General features: G+C 36.3%; 2 protein-coding genes across 2 annotated transcripts; one reads left to right on the plus strand and one right to left on the minus strand.

The window, feature by feature from the left end:
• Positions 1-737: 737 nt before the first annotated feature.
• Positions 738-5472, plus strand: nxph2b (neurexophilin 2b). The gene is made up of 3 exons (XM_084100077.1): positions 738-1134; positions 1646-1767; positions 4041-5472. The coding sequence occupies exons 2-3, from the start codon at positions 1717-1719 to the stop codon at positions 4773-4775; spliced, it is 786 nt and encodes a 261-aa protein (XP_083956203.1). The 5' UTR covers positions 738-1134; positions 1646-1716; the 3' UTR covers positions 4776-5472.
• Positions 5473-7113: 1641 nt separating this feature from the next.
• Positions 7114-19800, minus strand: spoplb (speckle type BTB/POZ protein like b). The gene is made up of 13 exons (XM_084100371.1): positions 19619-19800; positions 17347-17462; positions 16387-16516; positions 15472-15596; positions 15257-15378; positions 14292-14443; positions 14062-14189; positions 13799-13976; positions 13552-13607; positions 11216-11338; positions 10985-11127; positions 10317-10370; positions 7114-8145 (listed from the first exon to the last, which is right to left on the minus strand). Exons 4-13 carry the CDS (start codon positions 15547-15549, stop codon positions 8001-8003), a joined length of 1179 nt encoding a protein of 392 aa, XP_083956497.1. The 5' UTR covers positions 15550-15596; positions 16387-16516; positions 17347-17462; positions 19619-19800; the 3' UTR covers positions 7114-8000.
• Positions 19801-21495: the final 1695 nt, after the last annotated feature.

Raw genomic sequence — 21495 nt, forward strand, 5'->3', positions numbered from 1 at the left:
TATATATATAATTGAATGTAAATATAGATAGAAGGTATAGTCAAAGGTTAAATTATACAAATGTGTGTTTTCACTAGCAGTTATACCTCCTTAAATGTAAATTCCAGTATAATATTTTTGTAACAGCTGTTGAATAAAACAAAACGGCACAAAAAAGTAATTTAACTGGTAATTTCCAGTTTTGTGCATTTTTGGTGTTTTGTCTTTAATTATTGTAATTAACTTAGCCTATATAGTGTGACAACATGATCCAGTAGCACACTGTGTGGAGGAAGGTAAACGTATTTATTCTGGGTTAAATGTTTAATATCTTTTTATTACCAAGACTATCAGGTATTTGTCTACACAGAAACTGATTATCAAAACTAAAGCCACCCTGAGAAATATTCACTGAAATTTAAACTACCCCAGTTTCCCCAAAATATATATAAAAAAAAATCTTAATATAATTTTTTTTTTTTTTTTTTTGCAGTATCATTTTTATGCAGAAATGCCTCTGAATAGCACTTTTATCACAAAAATATAATCTCTGCCCACAAGGCAAGTCTTCTGCCGTTTTATGAACCAACAAAGTACTTCTTAACACTGACTTTACACTTAGTGGTTTTAAATGGATTTACACACATAAAAAAGCTTGCAACTATGATGTGTGCCGTTATTGGTGCTGATGTTGAGGGGTTGGGCTCAGTGACTCCACTGTCACAACCCAAAAGCGCACTGATCCATCACACAACAGCAGTTTAGGAAGAGTGAGCGGGCAAGAATGCAGCAAACCCGGACCTTTACCCAGGGGACTGCTTAGAGAGCAGTTTTATTATTTGTTTTCCTTTTGGATGGACAATCACATCCACACATAATCGTGTTAGGATATGTGAGTGTTGCAGAGGAAAGGCATGCAGCCAGATGAGCAGAGCTAAGAGGATTTAAAGCTGCTGGACATAAGCCACGCTGAGTAAAGAAGAAGATTATATTGTTTTAATCAAATGCAAAAAAAGTTTTTATTGCGGGTCACTTTGAGTTTGGACTGTTGAGGAGCGATGCTTGTCTTTCATCCTCTCTTTATGCAATCTGTGAACGACACTGTAAGGATGCTCACCGCACAGAGATGTATGGGTCCAACTCTACATTAGAAGGGTGAGTTATACTAAAACCTGAATAATATGAAATATTATTTGCTAACTTTATTTTTCTTTGCACCTATTTCATGTAATAAAATTACAAGAAAGAATAACCACAAGCATCTTCTCAAAATAACTGCTTGTTCATTAATATTGCTCAGTAGTTTTTTCCTGCGGTGTCATCATTTAAATCTAATTTAAACAACATTATTGTAATTCTATTAAACATGTTTTATGACCATTTTATTTGAGACTACATGGTGAGTTTGTAAGTTTTAGAATTTATTTTTCACACCACGGGATCTGCAAAAAAGTTATAAAGCGATTAAAATGGTTATACTTCAACCAGTAAACTTTTCTTTTATGCATTCATATTCATTTTAACCTGTTATTTATTAATGACATGCTAAAATAATTACACCGTTACGTGATGTACTGTAAAGTTTGACCATTTCTTGTTATCAGTTGTTTGTTCTCAACACAGATTTCCTTGTATCTTTAAGCATGATGGTTTTTTGTGTTTTTAGGCATACTGACTCAAGACCCTGCCACGAGTGGATCTGATCTTTATTAACCCAGATCTGGACTCATAAAATACATGAAGATGTGCCAGTGTTACTCTGCCCTGCTTATGCTCTGCTTACACATGGTATGGGTTTTATTTCAATTATTTTAATTAAAGCAAACATTTGCAGAATTTGTTTTGCCAAAGTTAATGAACCTTTTATTCTCTCAGGGTCTACTGGTGAGAGATGGAAAAAGACATTGTGTATTATTATCATTATTATGCAACTTTTATCTCTATAACTATCAGTTGTTGAGCTATGTTTTTTGAAATATTTTTGAGAAAACAGGTAGGTATGAATTTAAAAATAAATAATTATTTTTTTTAATTATTGTATAGTTTTATTGGAAAGAGTCAAACCGTTTGGATACTCCAAATATGCCTTTAGAATATGCTGTGGCTGTTTGTCTAATTTCCTGTATAAAACTTCAAATAATCCAGTTTCCGCAGGGCCCTTTATCCATCCGTTTTATTTATTAACAAAATGTGTGTCATTTTTTTTCTTTTTTCCAAAGATTAATTTGAATGCAATGAATTGACTTCACAAAGCCTATTCAGAGTTTAATTTAGAAACCGGTTTAAGCCATTTTAAGATGAAATGACAACCTGTGTGATGGCTTAGCCTTAAGTCCTCTCTCAAGAGACTTCTCTTTCATTGCCATCACTAAGCCAGATTTTATCACGTTTATTTCTCTTTATTTATTTATTTTTATCTTTGAACTGTAATAAAATGTATTTACTATTACTAAGTACAAGTCTAATCTCTAAGTCTAATTTTGAAAAAAAAAAAAAAAAAGAAGAAGAAAAAATGGAAATGAGGTTTTTCTTTCCACAGAGATTTATGATAAATTAACCAGTTAAATATTTTTTTAAACTTCCATCTCCTTTTCGGCAGCGAACATCAGTCATTTTTTTGTTGTTCTGTTGATCATGAATTTGCACTCTATTGAAGTAGACAAACTGAGATTTTTTCATGCACAGAAGGTATTTCTCATTCACCATCATGGGTTTGAATTTTGAGGTGTATAGAACAGATTATCTGTGTCTCCTAAATATCTTCCCGCTTTGGTTCTTTATCTCTGAACATGAAAGAGAAATGCTGGAGAAAGCTGAATATATACTTGGGGAGATAAACAGCCTTTTGGGACATATATACACTTTCATTCTATCAAATTATGCTTTTGAAAGTATGTGTGAGAGAGTCTTTTGAGCTTTGCTGAAAGATAGAGAGATAGAGAGAAGGAGATTTACCTGATCTTCCTCCTTTGGTCTTTTCTGTGCAGTTTTCTGTTCATATTTCACCGTACCCACAGTGCAAAAAAAGTAAACACTGATTGGCTGTATTACTAATATGAAACTAGACTAAAAGAGCTAGCAGGAGTCATGGTTGTTTTTTAAGAAGCAGTTTAGCTGGGTGTGTGAGGGAGTTTATGATGTCAGTAGTAAACTCACATTGCAGTGAACAGTTTCATTCTCTGAAGATGTTACATCCTGTTTGCATCATTTAAACAAGGCAGATGCAGCTTTCAGTTTCTCATCCTGTATGTACTGATGCATCTTTATGTACTAGCTGTAATTTTATTCATGTTATACTAGATATTCATGTATAGTTTTGCATCCGAGGTATGAATGTGGACATGCACATCAGTATTTTAGGAACTCTTAAAATCTTAATAACCTAATGTTCACTAAATCTAAATAGATTTTTTTTTTGCTTACATTCAACTTGAAATCAAAATTTCGTTCTTAATACACATTTCTGGTCTGGATATTTGAGGCACCCTAAAATGCTTTTTTTGATCCCCAATCCTCCACCAGATTTCCTAGAGCATTTTTCTGGTTTGACATAATGGTCCCTTAAATATATTTTCTTTTTTATAGTGTGGTATGAAATTATCACTTTTCGTGTAAAGATGCGTGAGGCATTATTTGGGGTTCCTCAGACTGATACACTGGCAGAACCCTCTGGAGAACCTCAAGTCACCCTTTCGAAAAGGACATGGAAACCAATCCCTGCAAGAACTCTAAACACCTCCAGCAACCCCATCATTAGGGAAAATTCCTTCGAGTACACACTAGGATATTTGAAGCACCTTCAAAAGGTTTCCTAGCAGTTCTCCAAAGGGTTCCACTAGCAAACTAAGAAATCCCAAATGGTGCCTGAAGTGCCAATTCATTCTCAATGGATAAAGACCCACAGAAATAGGTCACCTTATGGAAATAGAGTGGGCTGTGAATGTCATTTCATATATATTTTAAGATAAACCACTGGTTTGAATTGGAATCTTTATTTTTCTCAATATACATATCTACAACCTTTATGGTTAACAGTCCTCTTCCTGGTTTTGTCTTTGAAGGTGACATGTGGCACGGAGCTCAGTCCTCTGGGTTGGGGAGAGAGTGATAAGGAGGAAAGTGTCTCTTCTTACGGCTCTCGTTCAGGGATTCTCAAATCCCTGCGGCTTTTCTCCCACACATCCCAATCTAACAGCCAGAGCCGTGAAGCTGCTCCGGACCCTGGGGCGCTGGATCTTTGGGCTTGGTTATCCAACCACACTGATACCGAAGGAACCCTCTCGAGGGCCAAACGTCGTCCCTATGTGAAAACAGGCAAGTTTAAGAAAATGTTTGGTTGGGGCGACTTCCATTCAAACATCAAAACGGTCAAGCTCAACCTTCTCATTACTGGGAAGATTGTTGACCACGGCAACGGAACCTTCAGCGTATATTTCCGCCACAATTCCACCGGCCTGGGTAACGTGTCCGTCAGTCTGGTCCCGCCCTCCAAGGCTGTCGATTTTGAGATCACTCAACAGGAAACCATAGAGGTACCTAAAGACAATAAGGCCTTCAATTGTCGAGTGGAATACGAGAAGACGGACCGCAGCAAGAGGACGTCTGTTTGCAGCGACTTCCCGAACAGGGTGTGCCTCCAGGAGCAGACCCAAAGCCATGTTTCCTGGCTTTGCTCCAAGCCCTTCAAGGTCATCTGCATCTACATTGACTTCTTCAGTGCAGACTACAAGCTAGTACAGAAGGTCTGCCCAGACTACAACTACCACAGTGACACTCCCTATACCTCTGTTGGATAGCACAGCCTAGATTGGATGTTTTGAGGTAACTGAGGTGTCATATAAGTATTACAGCCTCTCTAACCTGTAGTTTCCTTGTCCTGTTCCACAAAGAACCGGATAAATGGAAGCAAGGTCAGATGAGGGAACCACTCTTTCTATTCCACCTGACTTGTCCTTGATGACAGGAATAGTTCACCCAAAACAGAAATTGTTTATTTCTGCCATCATTTTCACAATTTATTTTTCTGTTCCACAGAAGAAAGTCAGGTTAAGAACAAAATGAGGGTAAATTATGACAGAATTTTCTTTTTTGGGTGAACTAACCCAAGCTTAACCCAGGCTTAAGACCTGATTTCCTGAAGGCTGATTTGTGTGCTTTACACTTAAGCTTGGACAAGACCAACACATCTACGGTTTCCACGGTGACCCCTAACCCTTTATCAGTGACTGTTGTGACGTCATAAGTGTGAAGTTTTAAAAGATACAAAAATCTCCCAATCAACACAAGCTGGGATTCAAGAACAAAACAAAAAATACAAAACATCTTGTGTTGCCATTTGTGATGCCCTCCTTTTCATGCCAACATGTTTTTGTGCTCACAGAAAGTCAATAACTAAGATTAATGTTGAAGCCATGTGTTCCACTGTATCCTCAGTTCTTTTGTATTTTGTTTCATTATTAAAGAAAAGACGAGATTTGAGTTTCCAGAACTCTCCCTTGTGTATTTTCCTTATTGACTCTAAGGGCCTCATTTATAAAACGTGCGTACGCACAGATTTGAGCAAAGTCTGCATACGCTAAAATCCAAGGCAATGTTCATATGTATAAAAACGGTCTTTAATGTGGAAAAGTGCTTAGCGCCACGTCTAAGCAGACGTTCGCACTTTTCCTTGTGGCAGAAAGTTGAAGTACTGCAGGTATTTTGAAATCTAACGCAAATTTTACTGCTCGCCAAGTAAATAATTTGGACGTTGACTGGTGCTCGTATTTTTATGTTAATGACATTAATTAGGATCTGCGAATTATGAATTTCACATCTGGAAGAGAGGCGTACGCACGTTTTTTGTACGCATGTTCAATTTCTGAACCTGATGAACCCCCAAGACTGTCGGCAGATATTCGGTTGGACAGAAATCCTTGCACAGATGCTGTGAATGAAGAAAAATTGTGGTTGTCAAACAAAGCATTGGAAGTCAAATCTGTACTACATTTTCTACAAAATCTTTTTAAAAGCTTTAGCATCCCTCCTGTGCTACCACAGGAGAAACTCAGTACGGAACAGCCACTTCGACAGTGTAATGTATTTAAATTCTGCCATTTGAAAAGAAAGATGACTTTCACATCAACAGAAAAACATTTCATTTGCAAAGGTCTGATCATTTATGCAGACTCTGATCTGAAAAAATATACGCAATGTCAGTGTGAGTTTTTGTAATCGCATGGCCTGATGAACAGGGCCTTTCAGGATTTGAGGCACGCTGGCTTTGATCTCAGCTTAAGTTGTCTCCAGATGTTTAAAGACTAAAAGAAGGGAAGAGTTAATTCAAATGACTTTTGAAGCCACAGACCAAAGAGAATATGGACTGTTTACAACATGCTAGTGTCCATGAACCATAAGGCGTTTAAAGAAAATACAGCTCCACAGTGTTTGATAGGTGGGTTTCAAAGTTACTGATTTTCTCAAATCTATAATTATTTTACAAATACTACAATTGGGACAAACTCCTAAAATAATTGATCATTTTTTAAATATGATCATCTGACGTATTACAGCTTAGTCCTCCATTTGCATTATATCTCATTCGACTCTTTCAATTCTAATAGACAAAAAATAAAAAATAAATAAAAGAGGGACCCAGCCTGAGGTTTTACATGGTTAACAAATTAATTTCAATAGCATCATGTGATTGACTGTTAAAAAGAGCCAATAAAAAAAAAAACATGCAAATAAAATTAAGTATAAATAAATGAAAGAGTGAAGAATATCTAAAGTTATCTAAAAGATATATTTGAAATGTCTTTCACATTGAAAAGTTTTTCATGCAGGGCAGATTAATTCAATCACCAAGGAAAAAAAAAATGTTTCAACATTTTGCTGAACAATGTATTAAAAATGAATTATTAAAAAAGCACAATTTAAATTTTAAAGTCAACATGATTCTTTGTTATTTGGCTTTTTTTTTTTATTATCGTAATGAAAACAGATCTCTACTTGACCGGTTGATAGAATAATATGAATAAGGAATAGGAGAGGAAAATTATTCAAAATAAGGACATGAATTGAGAAATTAGCTCAATTCAGAATTAATGTTGACTTTAAAAACTGCGCTTTGTAAAAAAAAAAGTACACATTAGATCTGTTTTTTTCTCCATTTTATTTCCAAAGCAATAAATCAAAGTTAATTTGAACCACAATACACTTTTTCCAACACAAAGAACTCTCCTGATCCATAGAGTACGTTAAACCATGGAAAAAAAACTTCAACTAAAGTCAGAACTAACTGTGCGAAAAAGGGAAAACAATTTCTGTAAACAGCACGGTAAACAAATTTTCATATTTACCAATAGTTTAGGTTGGTGCAAAATATCGACATCTTTAGCCGTTTTCATGTAATACTCGTAATGTGAATTGCATCACATTTCACCAAGTATTCTACAGCACGACCTCAGTTAATACTTACGCCAATTTGAATGATGATAAACATACAATGCGACATTCTGCCAGCAATATAGGAAACATCATCACTTAAAAAGTGTCAGTGGAGACGATCTTTGCACTTGATGCGTGTGCATGGGTATGCGTTTAGTGAGTGTATACTTGGTTTTTTGAAACGTCAGACCACGAGTTCATAAGAAGGGCTAACGCAACCCTCCCCCCATCATAAACATATAACATACAAGGTCCTAAACACCACCATGTTAAAACTACTGCATTATGTGGGAGCTAGTGCAATTCAGACAGGTCTGGGATCAGTCGCAGCAGGCACGTAGCTACACATAGAGACACAAAGGAGTGGAGGGGCGGATCCTTTAAGGCCATTTCTCAAATGACGCCCAAAGTGAACAGCATGGCGAAGTCCATTTTCTTCTTGAGCACTGCGGTTTGAACTAGCTCCTCCATCGTGTCTCTGGTAAGGGTGACGGGCGAGTGAAGAGGGGGGCAAAAAGGAGGAGGGAAGTAGGGCTCGGTGGGGTAGTTCCGCCTCTTCATGCGTTTTGTTCTAAGCAGTCTGAGGGCAAAGGTCAGGACTGTTTTAGCCGTTTCCTTGGCAGACCAAAAGGGGTGCACTGGGCTGACGCGAGAGCGCGGAACGCCTCTGCCACTAAATGAGGATGGGACTGAATCATCGCTTTCCAACCTGCGGTCTCCATTATGTCTGCAGCATGACTGCAAAAGAGCAAAAACAAAAACATTCATCATACACTGATGAAACGAGTCAAAATAATCTGGGATTTGTATTAATTCAGTGAAATCATGCTATTTAAAAGGAATGTTCTGGGTTCAAAACAAGTCAAGCTCTTTCCACAGCATCTGTGGCATGCGCACATCTACAGTACAGTAATGGTGCAAAATGATCAGAAGAATATAAATACATTAAAAACAATATGTATATTTACTTGAGGTCATTTTTTTTTAAGGACATTAATACATTTTTTTTGTTGCAAAGGATGCATTAAATTAATAAAAAGTGACGGCAAAGAGACTTAGTGTTTCAGAAGATATCATTTCCATTCAAAGAATCCTGAATTTTTGTCCTGAAATTAATCAGCACAACAGTTTAACAGTTTTTTTTTTTTTTTTTATCAGAATATTAAAATGATTTCTAAAGGATCATGTGACACTGAAGACTGGAGTAATGAGGCTTGAAATTCAGATCTGCATCACAGGAATAAATTATATTTTAAAACATATTAAAATACAAAAGTTATTTTAAAATTGTTTTAAAGGGGACATATCATGCCAAATGCACTTTTTTAGCCCTTAAATGCATTTTGTTGTATATTTGGAGTGTTTAGAAGTACAGAAAATATGAAATTATTCTCTTCAGGTGCTTCGTTGATATCTTTATATTCTGTTTTGGTCATATTTTTCAATATTTTTTTTTTTGAACTATTACGTCACAGTATTTGCAGAGGAACTGCCAAATAAGGACATTGACTTCCCGCCCAACACTTCGAGCAATCCGCCATTTTTATTTCTCGCTTCAATTTTGTAGTCCAAGCTAAAGGATGCAGAAGTTACGAGAGGGTAAGTTAAAATGTTCGGTTGTTGGATGTAGTAACCCACACGCTTCATTACACCGTCTAATGTAGATGAACTGCCGCGCGTGACAGGGCGCATGTTTAACTGAAAGAACGAGCAGAGAGAGAGACCCGGTCGCGCGCGCGCTCACTCTCTCTCTTCAGAGCCAGGCGAAAGTGTAAACAAGACTTCACCGTCTCCAAACTAGACGCTGTCTTGCTCTCTCTCCCTCGCACATATTAATCAAAATAAATCGACACGGTGGTAAAAGCTCGGAAGACCAAAGTTTCATGTGTAAATACAGTACACACCACTGCGATACATCCATATGAAGACGTTGTTCTACAGGTTCGTCGTCTTCATTTTCATCTCGCTCCTGCTCCGACTCTGGCTCGAACATGTAAGGCTGGCTGGACAAGTCTTCCGTTGTTGACATTTTGTTAATAACGTGTGAATAAAACGTTTCTGTGCCGCTAGATAATCGTATCTCTGCTATCAAACTACAAAAATGGCCGAACGGGGTGGAGTTGAACCGAGTGTGGGCGGGGTATGAAGTGTCTCAATTGTATTTAAAGAGACCGCACCAAAACGAGTTGCTCTCAGACGCACATCAGAAAAGGGGTAGAAAAGGGGCCTGTGGAGCTATAATAATGAGGAATTCAGACCCAAGCATTGCAGTTCCGCTTTATATAGACTACAAATGTATGATTTATATGTAAAAAGGAACAATTTTAAAGCATGATGTGTCTCCTTTAATGTATTTATTATTTTTTTTTAAAGAAATGACGAGAGACTTTTTTTCAAAAACATTAAAAATCTTACTGACACCAATCTTTTGAAGAGTTAAATAAATAAATGCATTCCTGAAAATAAAACAAAACGTTTTTCATTAAAATTGGGTGCTGAATTCACTGTAATAGACTAGCTCCCTATGGCTTACTGCTTTAGTTTTTATTATTTAAGCTTAATGTTGTCTGAGTGGTGAGATTACCGTTACAAGCGGTTGAACTTCTGGTTATGGGTTACCAAAGTTATTCCTGTGGGTATTTTGCATGGTAATAAAAAAAAAGTATGCCACAGATGCTGTTGACAGCGCTTCGATATCACTGAACCCAGATTATTCCTTTCAAAAGTGCAATACAATAAGAGTTGTCATGCGTTTTTGTGCAAGGTAACTCAAGAAAAAGGTTGTGAATCATTTGGTTTTTACAGGTATCTTAATCACATTAAAGTGCAAATCCTGCTATATACAGATGTGTTGGGTGCTTTTTATTTGCAAAGGACTCTGGGAGATGGTAACGTGTTGGCACACATACTTGCTATTCCAGTTCTTCCCATCTTTACAGCCCAGCTGTCTAAGAACACTGCATCTAAAGAAAAAGCACAGAGCAGAATTCACACAGAGCTCCCAGAATGCACTGCAGCTACGGCTGTCACCATTAAGAAAAAAAAAAAAAAGGATTTAGCAGGTGACTTACTGTCATACAAATAATTGCAGTTGATGTAGGCCTAGCTGTCAGCTTTGCTTTTAATCAGTCATTTATTCAAAGTGAAATTGGGATCACACAATAAAATGTATGATTTCTCTGAAGGCTTCTTTGAAGATATTAATATTAATAATAAGCTAAAAATTATTTTTGAAGGAATATAATGATAATATTTTTATTTTTATCATCATTAATTTTATTTCAAATATTTAAAGTGTTAAATATTATGGTCCATTTTAGATAGTCCACCGCCCTTCACACTTTTTTAAACCCTTCACAACATTGATGATTATTTTTTACAACCATTACATTTACACTCTAAATTCTCCCATCATGCATCATTTTAAGACAGCCAAATTAAACTTGAGAGCCATTAAATGTGCAAATATTTGCAAAGTAAATACAGTTAAGTTTAAGTGTTCAGTAAACATGAATAGTAAAGTGTACAAAGGATTTTTTAACAATTAAGTGATTATGAACTGAGTGTTTGTACTTGCCTATTAATGAAGTCTATGGCTTGTGCTTTCAGCTGCTCTGCGCTGTGCAGGTCAGCCAGAATGAGGATGTCGGCTACATTCTCTACAGACAGACTGTTGCAGAGAGCCTCCTCACATAATACCTTTAATCTTTCCAAAGCATACTAAAGAGAAAGAGAAACAGACATCAGGTAGCAGATAGCATGAACACAAAACAAAAGTGCCTGTCCTTCAGAGCAGAAAGCACCTTACCTTGTCTGCAGCAGCTAACAGGTTGTCGGCCATTTTCTCCAGGTTAGGAGCTTTACCAGTGTAAATAAATACCATCATTTCCCTAAATACATCCGGTTCCACATCACTGATGTCCACGCGGTTCTGCAATAGGGTTAAAAAAATGAACTAAATGACTAATTTACCAAAGACTATTTTACTTAATTTACTAATGAACAAAAAATCTGGTTTAGAATTACAAAGAATCTACACATGCAATAAATTATTCTTTTTTTTTTACTCTTTATTTATTTAAATATGTTAAACACATTTTTTTAATCTAAAATAATAGTTAAGAATTCTATTAAATATTATATACATTTGTAATCAAATTATTTAACCCAAACTTTAAACTTTTGTACTTTAAACAAAAGTAATTGAAATAGCTCAACACAACAAATATTTCAAGTGATTTCCTCAAATTGAACTGAAAATGCAACTTTTAATGACTTTAACTGCCTTCTCCAACTTGTCCTGTTGGAACGTCCAATGATGCCCAAGCTTCAGCTTCCTCACTGATGGCATGACGTTTTCTCCTAGGATTTCCTGATACTTAAATTAATCCATCTTGCCTTCCAAACGCTGCAGGTTTCCAGTGCCAGAGGATGCAAAGTTAACCTTAACCCTAACCTGCCCCGTCCAGGTGGCATAACCACTGTTTCTTTAAATTTGAACTTGATATCAAGGGTTCCCACACATTTTCCATTTCAAAATTCCATATTTTTCCAGACCTCCTTCCAAATGATTTTTCAGACCATATTTAAACATATATTAAACATTGAAGAACATGTTAAGTAAAAATACAATGAATATGCAATATAGAGAATATATTTAGCAATTATTTTTCTAGCTGACTAACAAATTTATGGTCACTAAATGTCTTTTCTGGGGTAAATGTAACATTACATGACATTATTTACAACAGAGGTGCCAATCCTGTTTCTGGAGATCTACCTACCTGCAGAGTTCAGATCCAACCCTGATCCAACACGTGTGTGTAATTTTAAAGTACTCCTAAAGATTTTAATTAGCTGGTTTAGTTGTGTTTGATCAGGGTTGGAGCTGAAATTGCAGGAAGGTAGATCTCCAGGAACAGGATTCGGCACCCCTGATTCACAAGCGGTTTTATTGACGTTTTTTTTCCGTTTGAAACACTGATTGAGTGATTACATGAGACAAAATACGGACTTCAGTAAGTTGTAATTTATCTTTTAACATTCCTTCTAATGTTTTTACGTGCTGTAACTAGTAGTAAAGCGGAAGAGATGATCAGATGCTGCCGCATCGCTTGAACTGAGGCACTGCAGCGATCTGTCACGCCACATTAAAGAGTGCCAAAACGGTATTTATTGTTTGAATTTCATGTGAAAATTATTGGAATTTGAAAGCTGAGACTTTGTTTCACATCAAAAGTAACAAAACTCAAAGCTTTTTGCGATTTATTGGATGGGAGGCGCTACAAAGTTTTGTTTATTCATCAACTGAAAACAGCATTGACTAAAAGATAGATTCTTGGAATTTAAGAATTTATATTCTTAATTAAAGAAATTGATATTTTTAACCCAGTCTGTGTAATATATATATATATATATATATATATTTTTTTTTTTTTTTAATTCTTAATTGTAGAAAACTGAATAGGGGCCAATAGTCTGGAAAAACAAATAATTTTCCATACTCCGATTTCTTTTTTATATACTTTTCCAGACCTGGAAATTACACAAAACAAATGATTTTTCCACATATCTTAGGAACCCTGGATATCTTCTCTTAACATTTTGGACCATTCTTTTGACTAAGCCATACTTCTAACATGCAGTCAAACGAGACACTCAACAAACCTAGCTAGCTCAAGCACACCTGGTGCAACTAATGAAGCCCTTGATCAGGTGTGCTTGAGACAACACCTGTTTTACAGATTTGTGCTGTTGTGAGTGATTCTTTTCAGGGGGATGATTAATTTTAAGACTGCAGAAGTCATTAAAAGTTGCATACTTGGTTGAATTTGGGGAAACCATTTGAAATATTTGTTGTGTTGAGCTATTTCAATTACTTTTGTTTGATTTGTTCATTGCAAACAGCTGAAAGTCTGTAAATGTTGCCAATAAACCTAATTTGCAATGGGGGTTGAATAATTTTGATTACAACTGTATAACAACTGTATAAATCAGTATGTAATAGTGATGTACTATTATTGTACAATATGTACAATAGTATGACTACTATTATTATAAAATGTGGTAAAAAATAGTAATTCTAAAGAATAGAGATTATGTGCATCCAAATTTATGACAGGTAGCGAACATCTTTTTACTTACTTTTTTACTCTCCTCCATTTTGTGTTCAAACATGGCATTGAATACTGGCGACCTCGCTGTCAAAGGAAACATGAATCATCAGTTTTAAGTGAATCATATGTGGGGTTAAGTACTGCCAAATTCATCATGTGCCTCTATCATTTCACTGAACATTCTCTATTGTCTGTGCAGCTTGTCTTTTTAGCAAGGCAAAATCTGGGTCTACCCCAAGCGTCTGTCAATGCTGTGTTTGGATGACTAAGCTCACCTGCCAGTATGGATTTGTGCGCTTTGAACTCTTGCCCTCCTACGAACAAGCTGCAGTCTGTGAACCTAGAGCCTTCCCACAGGTTACCCAGGTCATCGGAAAGCTGACACTCCGGAACCTTCAGCATGTTTGTGTTTGACTGGCCAGAGATGTTTACAGAGTCCTGGACCACACTCACCTAAACAAATGAGTCATTGGCTTGAAGCAAGGACATTATTACACCAAAACATTTAGTATACATGAAACTGTACATGTTACTTTACCTCACAGAACAGAGTGAGCTTGTCATCAGGAAGAAGTCCGTTAGCTTCATCCAGCAAGAAATCTCTCCTGATGAACTTCTTGAAGCCCCAGTCCTTTCCCTGGACGAAGCGGTAGGCTCTTTGGCTTTCTGAAGTGTGAGGAGAAAACAGAAGCAACAAATACAAATAAAAACAATTTAGTTACTCCACATAACCAAACTCAATCCTCTGAGCATCCAGAAAACTCTTACCCATGGCTTTAGTTTCTTCTCTTTTGGCGTTCAGTAAAGAAAACTTGAACTTTGCTCTCACTTCACTTTTTGGGCAACTGACAAGCAATAAGTACAGAGAGAGATAATCTTTACTCTCATCATCAAGACCCTTTGGGTTCACTCGCAAACACCTACAGATAGAAATAGAAAGAGTGTGTTAATTTTTATATATATATATGTAAAAACCAATTCAATAGCATGGACAACATTGCTTCTGAATCTGAACAACCACCTATATCCACATAACTCTGTAATTTGGTAACCAAGGAGCCGTTTACACGACAGCATAAAAAAAAAAAAAAGACAAAAACAAATTTTGGCCGTTCATTTACAAGACAACAGCATTTTGGGACTCTTGAAAATGGGTTTCAAGTTCAAGTTTTTGAAAGCGATACCGTTACTGTCTCCGTGTAAACTACAAAAACGCAAATTTATAAAAACGGTGGCGTCATGTGCATGCGCATTACGTGTTCAGTCTATAAGCACATAGTTTTTCTTTACAAAGTGACATTGCCAAATACTGGCCTGGCAGCAGAATACAGCGTTTTTAATCGTTTTCGAGGATCCGTTTGAATGGAGATCGTTTTGACAAAGTTGTCGTCTGTACAGAAAAATGAAAAACGTTTCAGTTTTTAGCACATTGTTGTGTAAAGTAAGGTAGAGGGACATAGAAGCAGTCACACTGCAGGACTGTATTTCAAAATGTCTGATATTGTCAGAACTTCATCGTAGACTAGGATTCATCATAAAAGCAATTAATCAACTGTCGGTGACAAAATAAATCTTTTGCAATCCCCAAAATTTGTCCCAGCTGGCTCAGAGTAAACCCAACCTAAATCAAAACAGGCCACAGTGGTTTCACAGACAATGATATTTGGAAATAGAGAAGAATTAAGAGGCCACTTGAGAGCTGTCGACAACATTCAGAACACAATGAAACATACCATTTCATCTTATCGTTAGGGCCTGAGGAGAAGGTCGAGCTCCTCACAACTTCTCCCATCTCCTCCCGACAGAAGCTGAAGTTGTTAATCGTCCACATGTAAGAAAACTTCACGACTTTTACCTGTCGATAAAAATAAAAAAACACAAAGGGACATTTAGGAGTCGCGTTCTCAACTCAGAACGGTTCTCTTTCCATTCGCTCAGTCTCTCTCACCTGTGTATAACACCAGCTCTCCGCCACAGGTCCAGAGGTCATTTCCCCTGGGGGAGGGGGGGTGGGAACCCGTGACATGGCCTGCTTTCACCCTTCCACGCCCCTTATTTAGCTCACTGCTCGGCCTACACTCAAAATCAAGACAAAACTGCACAACTGTAGTCAAAACAAGTCAACATGATTTCCCAATACGAGAACTGGTTACAATCACAAGACAGCTCTCTCAAATGTCTATAAATAAATCACAACTGAGGTACACTATTAGGTCAAAGTTTATATATAGTGCTTGCTAAAATAAAAAGCATTCAATCATAATTTACTTTGTATTCTACTGAGAAACTAGATTTTTGCATTTTCTGAAAAGGATGCTTGCCTATAAAAAAAAAAACTCCCCACCACATTTACAATTATAAATTTAGCAGACGCTTTTATCCAAAGCGACTTATAAATGAACACAACAGACCAGTGTTCAGAGTGATTTCTAGTGTTTCGAGGTGGTTGCTAGAGGGTTCTTGGATATGTGGCTCGTGTCTCTCAAACAATGCAAGTCTATTGGATTTTTTGACCATTTTATCATTTGCCAAGAAAAACTTAGACTTAGAAAAGTCACTACTCGTCATCAAAAGTTTGCCGTCTGTATTTTATATTTTTAAAAAGTCTCTTATGCTCACCAAGGCTGCAGTTATTTGATAAAAAATACAGTAAAAACAGTAATGTTATTAAATATTATTACAATTTAAAATAACTATGTTCTATTTTAATCCATTTTAAAACATAATTCATTACTGTGATGCATAGCTGAATTTTCAGCGTCATTACTCCAGTTTTGAAAAAGAACCAATAGTAATAGAAATACTCAACCAACAGTAACTGAGTAATACAGGAGGTCATTGAGAATGTATAATCAAATAATACCTTGTGTTCAGAGATCAGCAGGTTGTGTTTCCATGTCATCCCTGGGCTCAAGCTCAGAGACACAGCCGTCTGAGTGATTGGAAACAATGACTAGCAGTGCATACTGACCTCAGCCTCTAAAAAAGCCATCCTAAACACACAGACACAGAATTAACCTCACATGCATCCATGTCATGAGAATCAGCTAAATTGTATAGCATTTAACTTGAAATGAAAAACAAAAGGACACATAGTACTTCCAGAATACTCAGTACAAAATCAATCGGAAAAAAAAATCAATCGTTGCATAATGTTGATACAAACAGAACTCAACTTGTCCTTAAGTTTGCAAAAACCACAGATAGAGAAAGAAATGCAAGCAATGCCTGCATCCTGAGGGTTAAACCAAAATGTAAAAGCTAATATTTTTGTTAAAACTTTTAATTCTTCCATAAAAACATGTATTCTTGTATACATTTATTGGCGGTGAGACTAGTGGCTGCTAGTTTTTAGTCCCCCAAGTAAAATCTGTGAATGTTGCCAGAATATGAACAGGTATCAGTAAAGATGGACGATTTCTGGCTGTTTTTCTTCAACAGTCATGGTGAACAGATTATGGCTGGCCTTACATCATCATGACAAAACAACAAATTTGGATATAACTAGTACACAAACAAGGTCAGTAAGCAACAGTATGTATAATATCTTGAGGGCTATAAACACTATGCATTTTATCATTTATTTCCTGGCCCTGTTTACTTCCATTGGAAGTAGTTATGATACATAATCTATAAATATAGTTTATAGATTATTTACTGTGGTAATCAGCATTATGCTACAAATGCTGTCAACTGAGCTTAGGCTAACTATTAGATGAAACGTATCAATATGCCAGCTGTACATGACAAATCAGAATTCACCATTCTCTACAATCAAGTCTTCATTGACTCATCTACAAATCACAATCAAACGCACACTCACCTCAGTAAGAATGCTGAATCTCACTTGTGGGAGTTTTGCGAGCCTTCCAGAGCAGAAAGCTTGGCAGATGAGGGCGGTTCAGTGGGATGCCACTCTCAGCAAAGACTCAATGAACCCTGGCAGGAATAACTGGATTTTAACACCACATCTACACTGGCACTGCATCAAGTTCGGTCCCAATTGCTTTGCAGCTCACAGACTATTGACATCATAACTCTGATACGGTCAGATTTGAGTCGGGTGAACGAGACGATCTAGAACTAAATTGGGAACGTTTTGTCAACAAGTGAAACGCGCAAACCCCATAAAATGCAGCAATAAATGCAAAGGGCATTATGATGTTTGATAATTGATGCAGAGAACAGGAACACACAAGCCAATTGTAAAACAGATGAAGACAACATGAAATTAAAGACATATTTACAGAAAATAAAGTTGAGGAAAGAACTTTCTGAAAAGTACTTTTTAAAAACATTGCACTGCCCTTATGGTCAACAATGGATGACTGAAAAAATGACAACAGACATAATGGCAGTCCAATGAGATGCACATATCATACTGAAAGAAATTGTTTTGTTTTTTTTACACTAATATAACTGCAGATAGATTTTGAAACCTAATAACTTCAAACAAACAGGAACAACTTGTGTTTATTAGCCGAAAAAAATTATCTAAAAAATGTACTCAGGATTATCATTGTTGTACCAGCCTCCAGCTACCGCTCTAGACATCGTTAGTGAGAAAGTCTCGATTTAGAAGCTTTATTTTCCTTTTTTTTTCTAGAAGCATGTTATATAAAATTTACTTTATTTAAAAGTGTATACAAAATAATATAGCAACAAAGAATAGGCTATCTGAAAGAGATGTTTCTAGATTTAATAAAGTCGTTGAGTTGTCAATCGAAATCGATTGGAAATCGGCAAGTTCAAAAGAGTCGTTTCTCGATTGTTAAAGGGTTAGTTCAGCCAAAAAATGAAAATTCTGTCATTAATTACTCACCCTCGTGTCGTTTCAAACCCATAAGACTTACGTTCATCTTTGGAACACATATTTTTAATGAAATCTGAGCGATTTATGTCCCTCCATTAACAGTCTACGCAACTACCACTTTGAATTTGGTGCTTCAAAAAGTTGATATAGAGATCTTAAAACTTATCCATATGAATTAAGCGGTTTAGTCCAAATTGTCTGAAGAGACATTATCACTTTATATGATGAACAGATTGAATTTAGGCTTTTTATTCACATATAAATATTGATTAGCGAACATTAACAGAAACTCAACCGAACCTGCTTGAAGCGCGAGAACAAACCTCTTGCAGAATCTCAAACTTGCTGCGTAACACGAGAATGAACCTCATTGGTTCTCGCATGTCAAGCGAACATGTATGAGCTTCCGTTTACCAGATCTGTTGTGTGCACTGATGAATGTTTATATGTTTATAAACCACTCAATTCTTATGGATTTTACGATTCCTTTATGAGCTTTGTTTTTGTTTTTTTGTAAGCCAAAGTGGTAGTTGAGTAGCCGTCAATGGACGGACAGATATTGCTCAGATTTCATTAAAAATATCTTCGTTTTTTGTTACGAAGATAAACGAAAGTCGTATGGGTTTGGCACAACACGAGGGTGAGTAAATTACAGAATTTTCATTTTTGGGTGAACTATCCCTTTAATAAGATTATTACGAATGAGTTGTTGAGAACCGCTCGGAACGGTTGTGAATCGTGAACGAATCTTTCAAACAGGTTTTGTTAACCAAATCAATCAATTCACTGAAAAGATTCGACTCTAAATAACGAATCGTTCGTTCGCGAATCGGACATCGCTGTAATGCGCTACAAATTCAGCCCCATCCGCCCCAAGTTTTAGTTATAAATCGATAACCGCGTTTCTTACCGCGTTCAAACAAGTTTATACATACATATGAGAGCCGAACACTTGACGTCTTTCTGTTATATCCGCTCGCTGTGCAACTGATGCGGAAAACGAAGAGAAAAAGAGTCAAGGAAACCAAGTTAGCCGACCACGGCTCGTCTCGTTTGGCCTACATTTCATGCACGGCCCAAACAAGAGACAGAACCATAACAAAGCCCAGCCAACAATGTTGCTTTAAGGCCGAAACCAAGAAAGATCATTCTACAAAACCCCGCACGTATCTGATTTGTTTGTCCCAAAACAGCACATAATGGTGTAGATCGAGTAAGCATCTGTCTTTGTGTCAGTGCGCAGAGCGGTGGTTAAACATAAGAAAAAAATAATTTTACAAACCTCTTAGACACTCCGCATCACAGACATAGAAACACGGTACGATATGTGACCTGAGTGAGTCGTAGAAAGAATTTTGTGCGAAACGAGTGAACTTTTGAGCCTTTCTCTACAGATAAGGGGTGTTTTTCTCTCCCTGTCTCTCATAGCGCTGCCTGCGCTTCAGCTCTGTGCAGGCGCACTGCGCATGCGCACATAACTTCCTCTCAAACCATCTGTTCTAATAACAAGCACAGTTAGTTAGCATCGTACACTAAATTCTAATGGCTACTACTGATAGAGTGATTATCGTGGTTGTTTTAATTAGCTTGGCTGCCATTACTCAGATAAAACATGCACCTACATTTGTACATTTTATGATGCACTGCGAAGTTACTCTCAGCTGCATAGGAACTAGCAGTTTCCATGAAGTGGGGGGCTGGGGGCGAAAAATTTACATGAAGATATAGATATAATAGAGTGAATCTATAATATATTGATAGGTACTTAATTACATACATTAAATGTGACATATCATTAAATATATAATATACACCATGTGGTCTAAATAGTCTGCATTTATGTGCATGGCATTACATTATCTTTACCTAAAAAAATAAATATTGGGATTTCTATGACAAAATCAAGTTACTCTTTTAGGGATGTATAGGCCTAGAATATATGACTGGGAAAAGGCATTACTTATCCAGTTCCCCCTTCACCACATAACCAAATGGGACTGAAGTGTCACTGAGGCTGACTCAAATTATGTTTTATCCTACTTAATCATTATACTCTTGCCACGCTGATCGGTATCACATCTGTGAGACTGAATGAGATGCCTCACAATATATCATCATTTGATATCACAAGAGAAGATAACAGTATCTTTTGCAGGGGCTGTTGTAATGGTAATGATCCTCAACAAATCCAGGCTATCACTCAATGAAATATGAAAGGCAGTTCTTTTAAGCCAGAGGATATATATATATTGTATATCTTTCACATCATATACATGGAAATAATAACAGATGAAAAAGTTACTTGCCAATTTGAATGATTTAAAAAAAAAAAACGCTATTATTTCTGATGTGAGCTCATCGTCTGTGAATTGAAAGCTGTCTCATTTGCTTCATTACCATGACAAAACCAGAGTCTCAATGCCCTGTGACCTGCTGCATGGCACTATCTGTGTTTGAAAGTAAGAGGATTATCAACTAAATGAAAAAGATGAGAGTGGATGAACTGGTATTTGTGTGGAAAAATATTCTATTATCAAACACAGATGAAAGTTTAATAAAAGGCTTTTATAATTAAATGTAGATCTGGATTGTACATCAGCCCTGCATACCAATCATTATATTGAAAAATACAAAGGGGGTTTTAAATAAACAACTACAAAGTCTTTGAGTTATGATGATCTTGGTTTACACTATTTCTTTTTAAAAAAAATAATAAATCTTTTAGTAGTTAACTCTATAAATATATAAATGTTTTTTGCATGTATAAATCATTTTACATTAGTTAATTCATATGAAATGAAACTTCACCCTGTCTATTTTCAATTTTTTTTTTAGTGAATCATTTATGTAAGCATGTTTTTACTTTTTTAACTTGTAATTTTTAATCAAAATATCATAACTCAATTTTCCGCTGAAATGACAGACTTCTCTCTGGAGACATGTTAGGGACTTTTTCAATAATTTAGTGGTTTTCAACTAAAACCTTTTTTGCGTTTGCCCATTTATTTTATGACAGTGGAGTTTTGTGGGCCTGAAAACACAAACTTTTGAAAGCTGGTTTCAAAGTACAAGTTTTTGAAACCGATACCGTTATTGTGTCCGTGAAAACTGCAAAAAATGCTAACTTTTGAATGCGTATTACGTGTTTAGTCTATAGGT

Source organism: Abramis brama (genome assembly GCF_963993115.1).
Source record: "Abramis brama genome assembly, chromosome: 23".
NCBI lineage: Eukaryota > Metazoa > Chordata > Actinopteri > Cypriniformes > Leuciscidae > Abramis > Abramis brama.

Bases quoted from the DNA above. Each gene is read 5' to 3' on its own strand.
- nxph2b (XM_084100077.1), top strand. From the start codon at position 1,717: ATGAAGATGTGCCAGTGTTACTCTGCCCTGCTTATGCTCTGCTTACAC. The intron at 1,768-4,040 runs GTATGGGTTTTA...TTGTCTTTGAAG, and splicing joins TTATGCTCTGCTTACACATG to GTGACATGTGGCACGGAGCT.
- spoplb (XM_084100371.1), bottom strand. From the start codon at position 15,549: ATGTCACGGGTTCCCACCCCCCCTCCCCCAGGGGAAATGACCTCTGGA. The intron at 15,379-15,471 runs GTGAGAGAGACT...TTTTATCGACAG, and splicing joins AGAGCTGGTGTTATACACAG to GTAAAAGTCGTGAAGTTTTC. The intron at 10,371-10,984 runs GCAAGTACAAAC...CTTTTTCTTTAG, and splicing joins GCCATAGACTTCATTAATAG to ATGCAGTGTTCTTAGACAGC.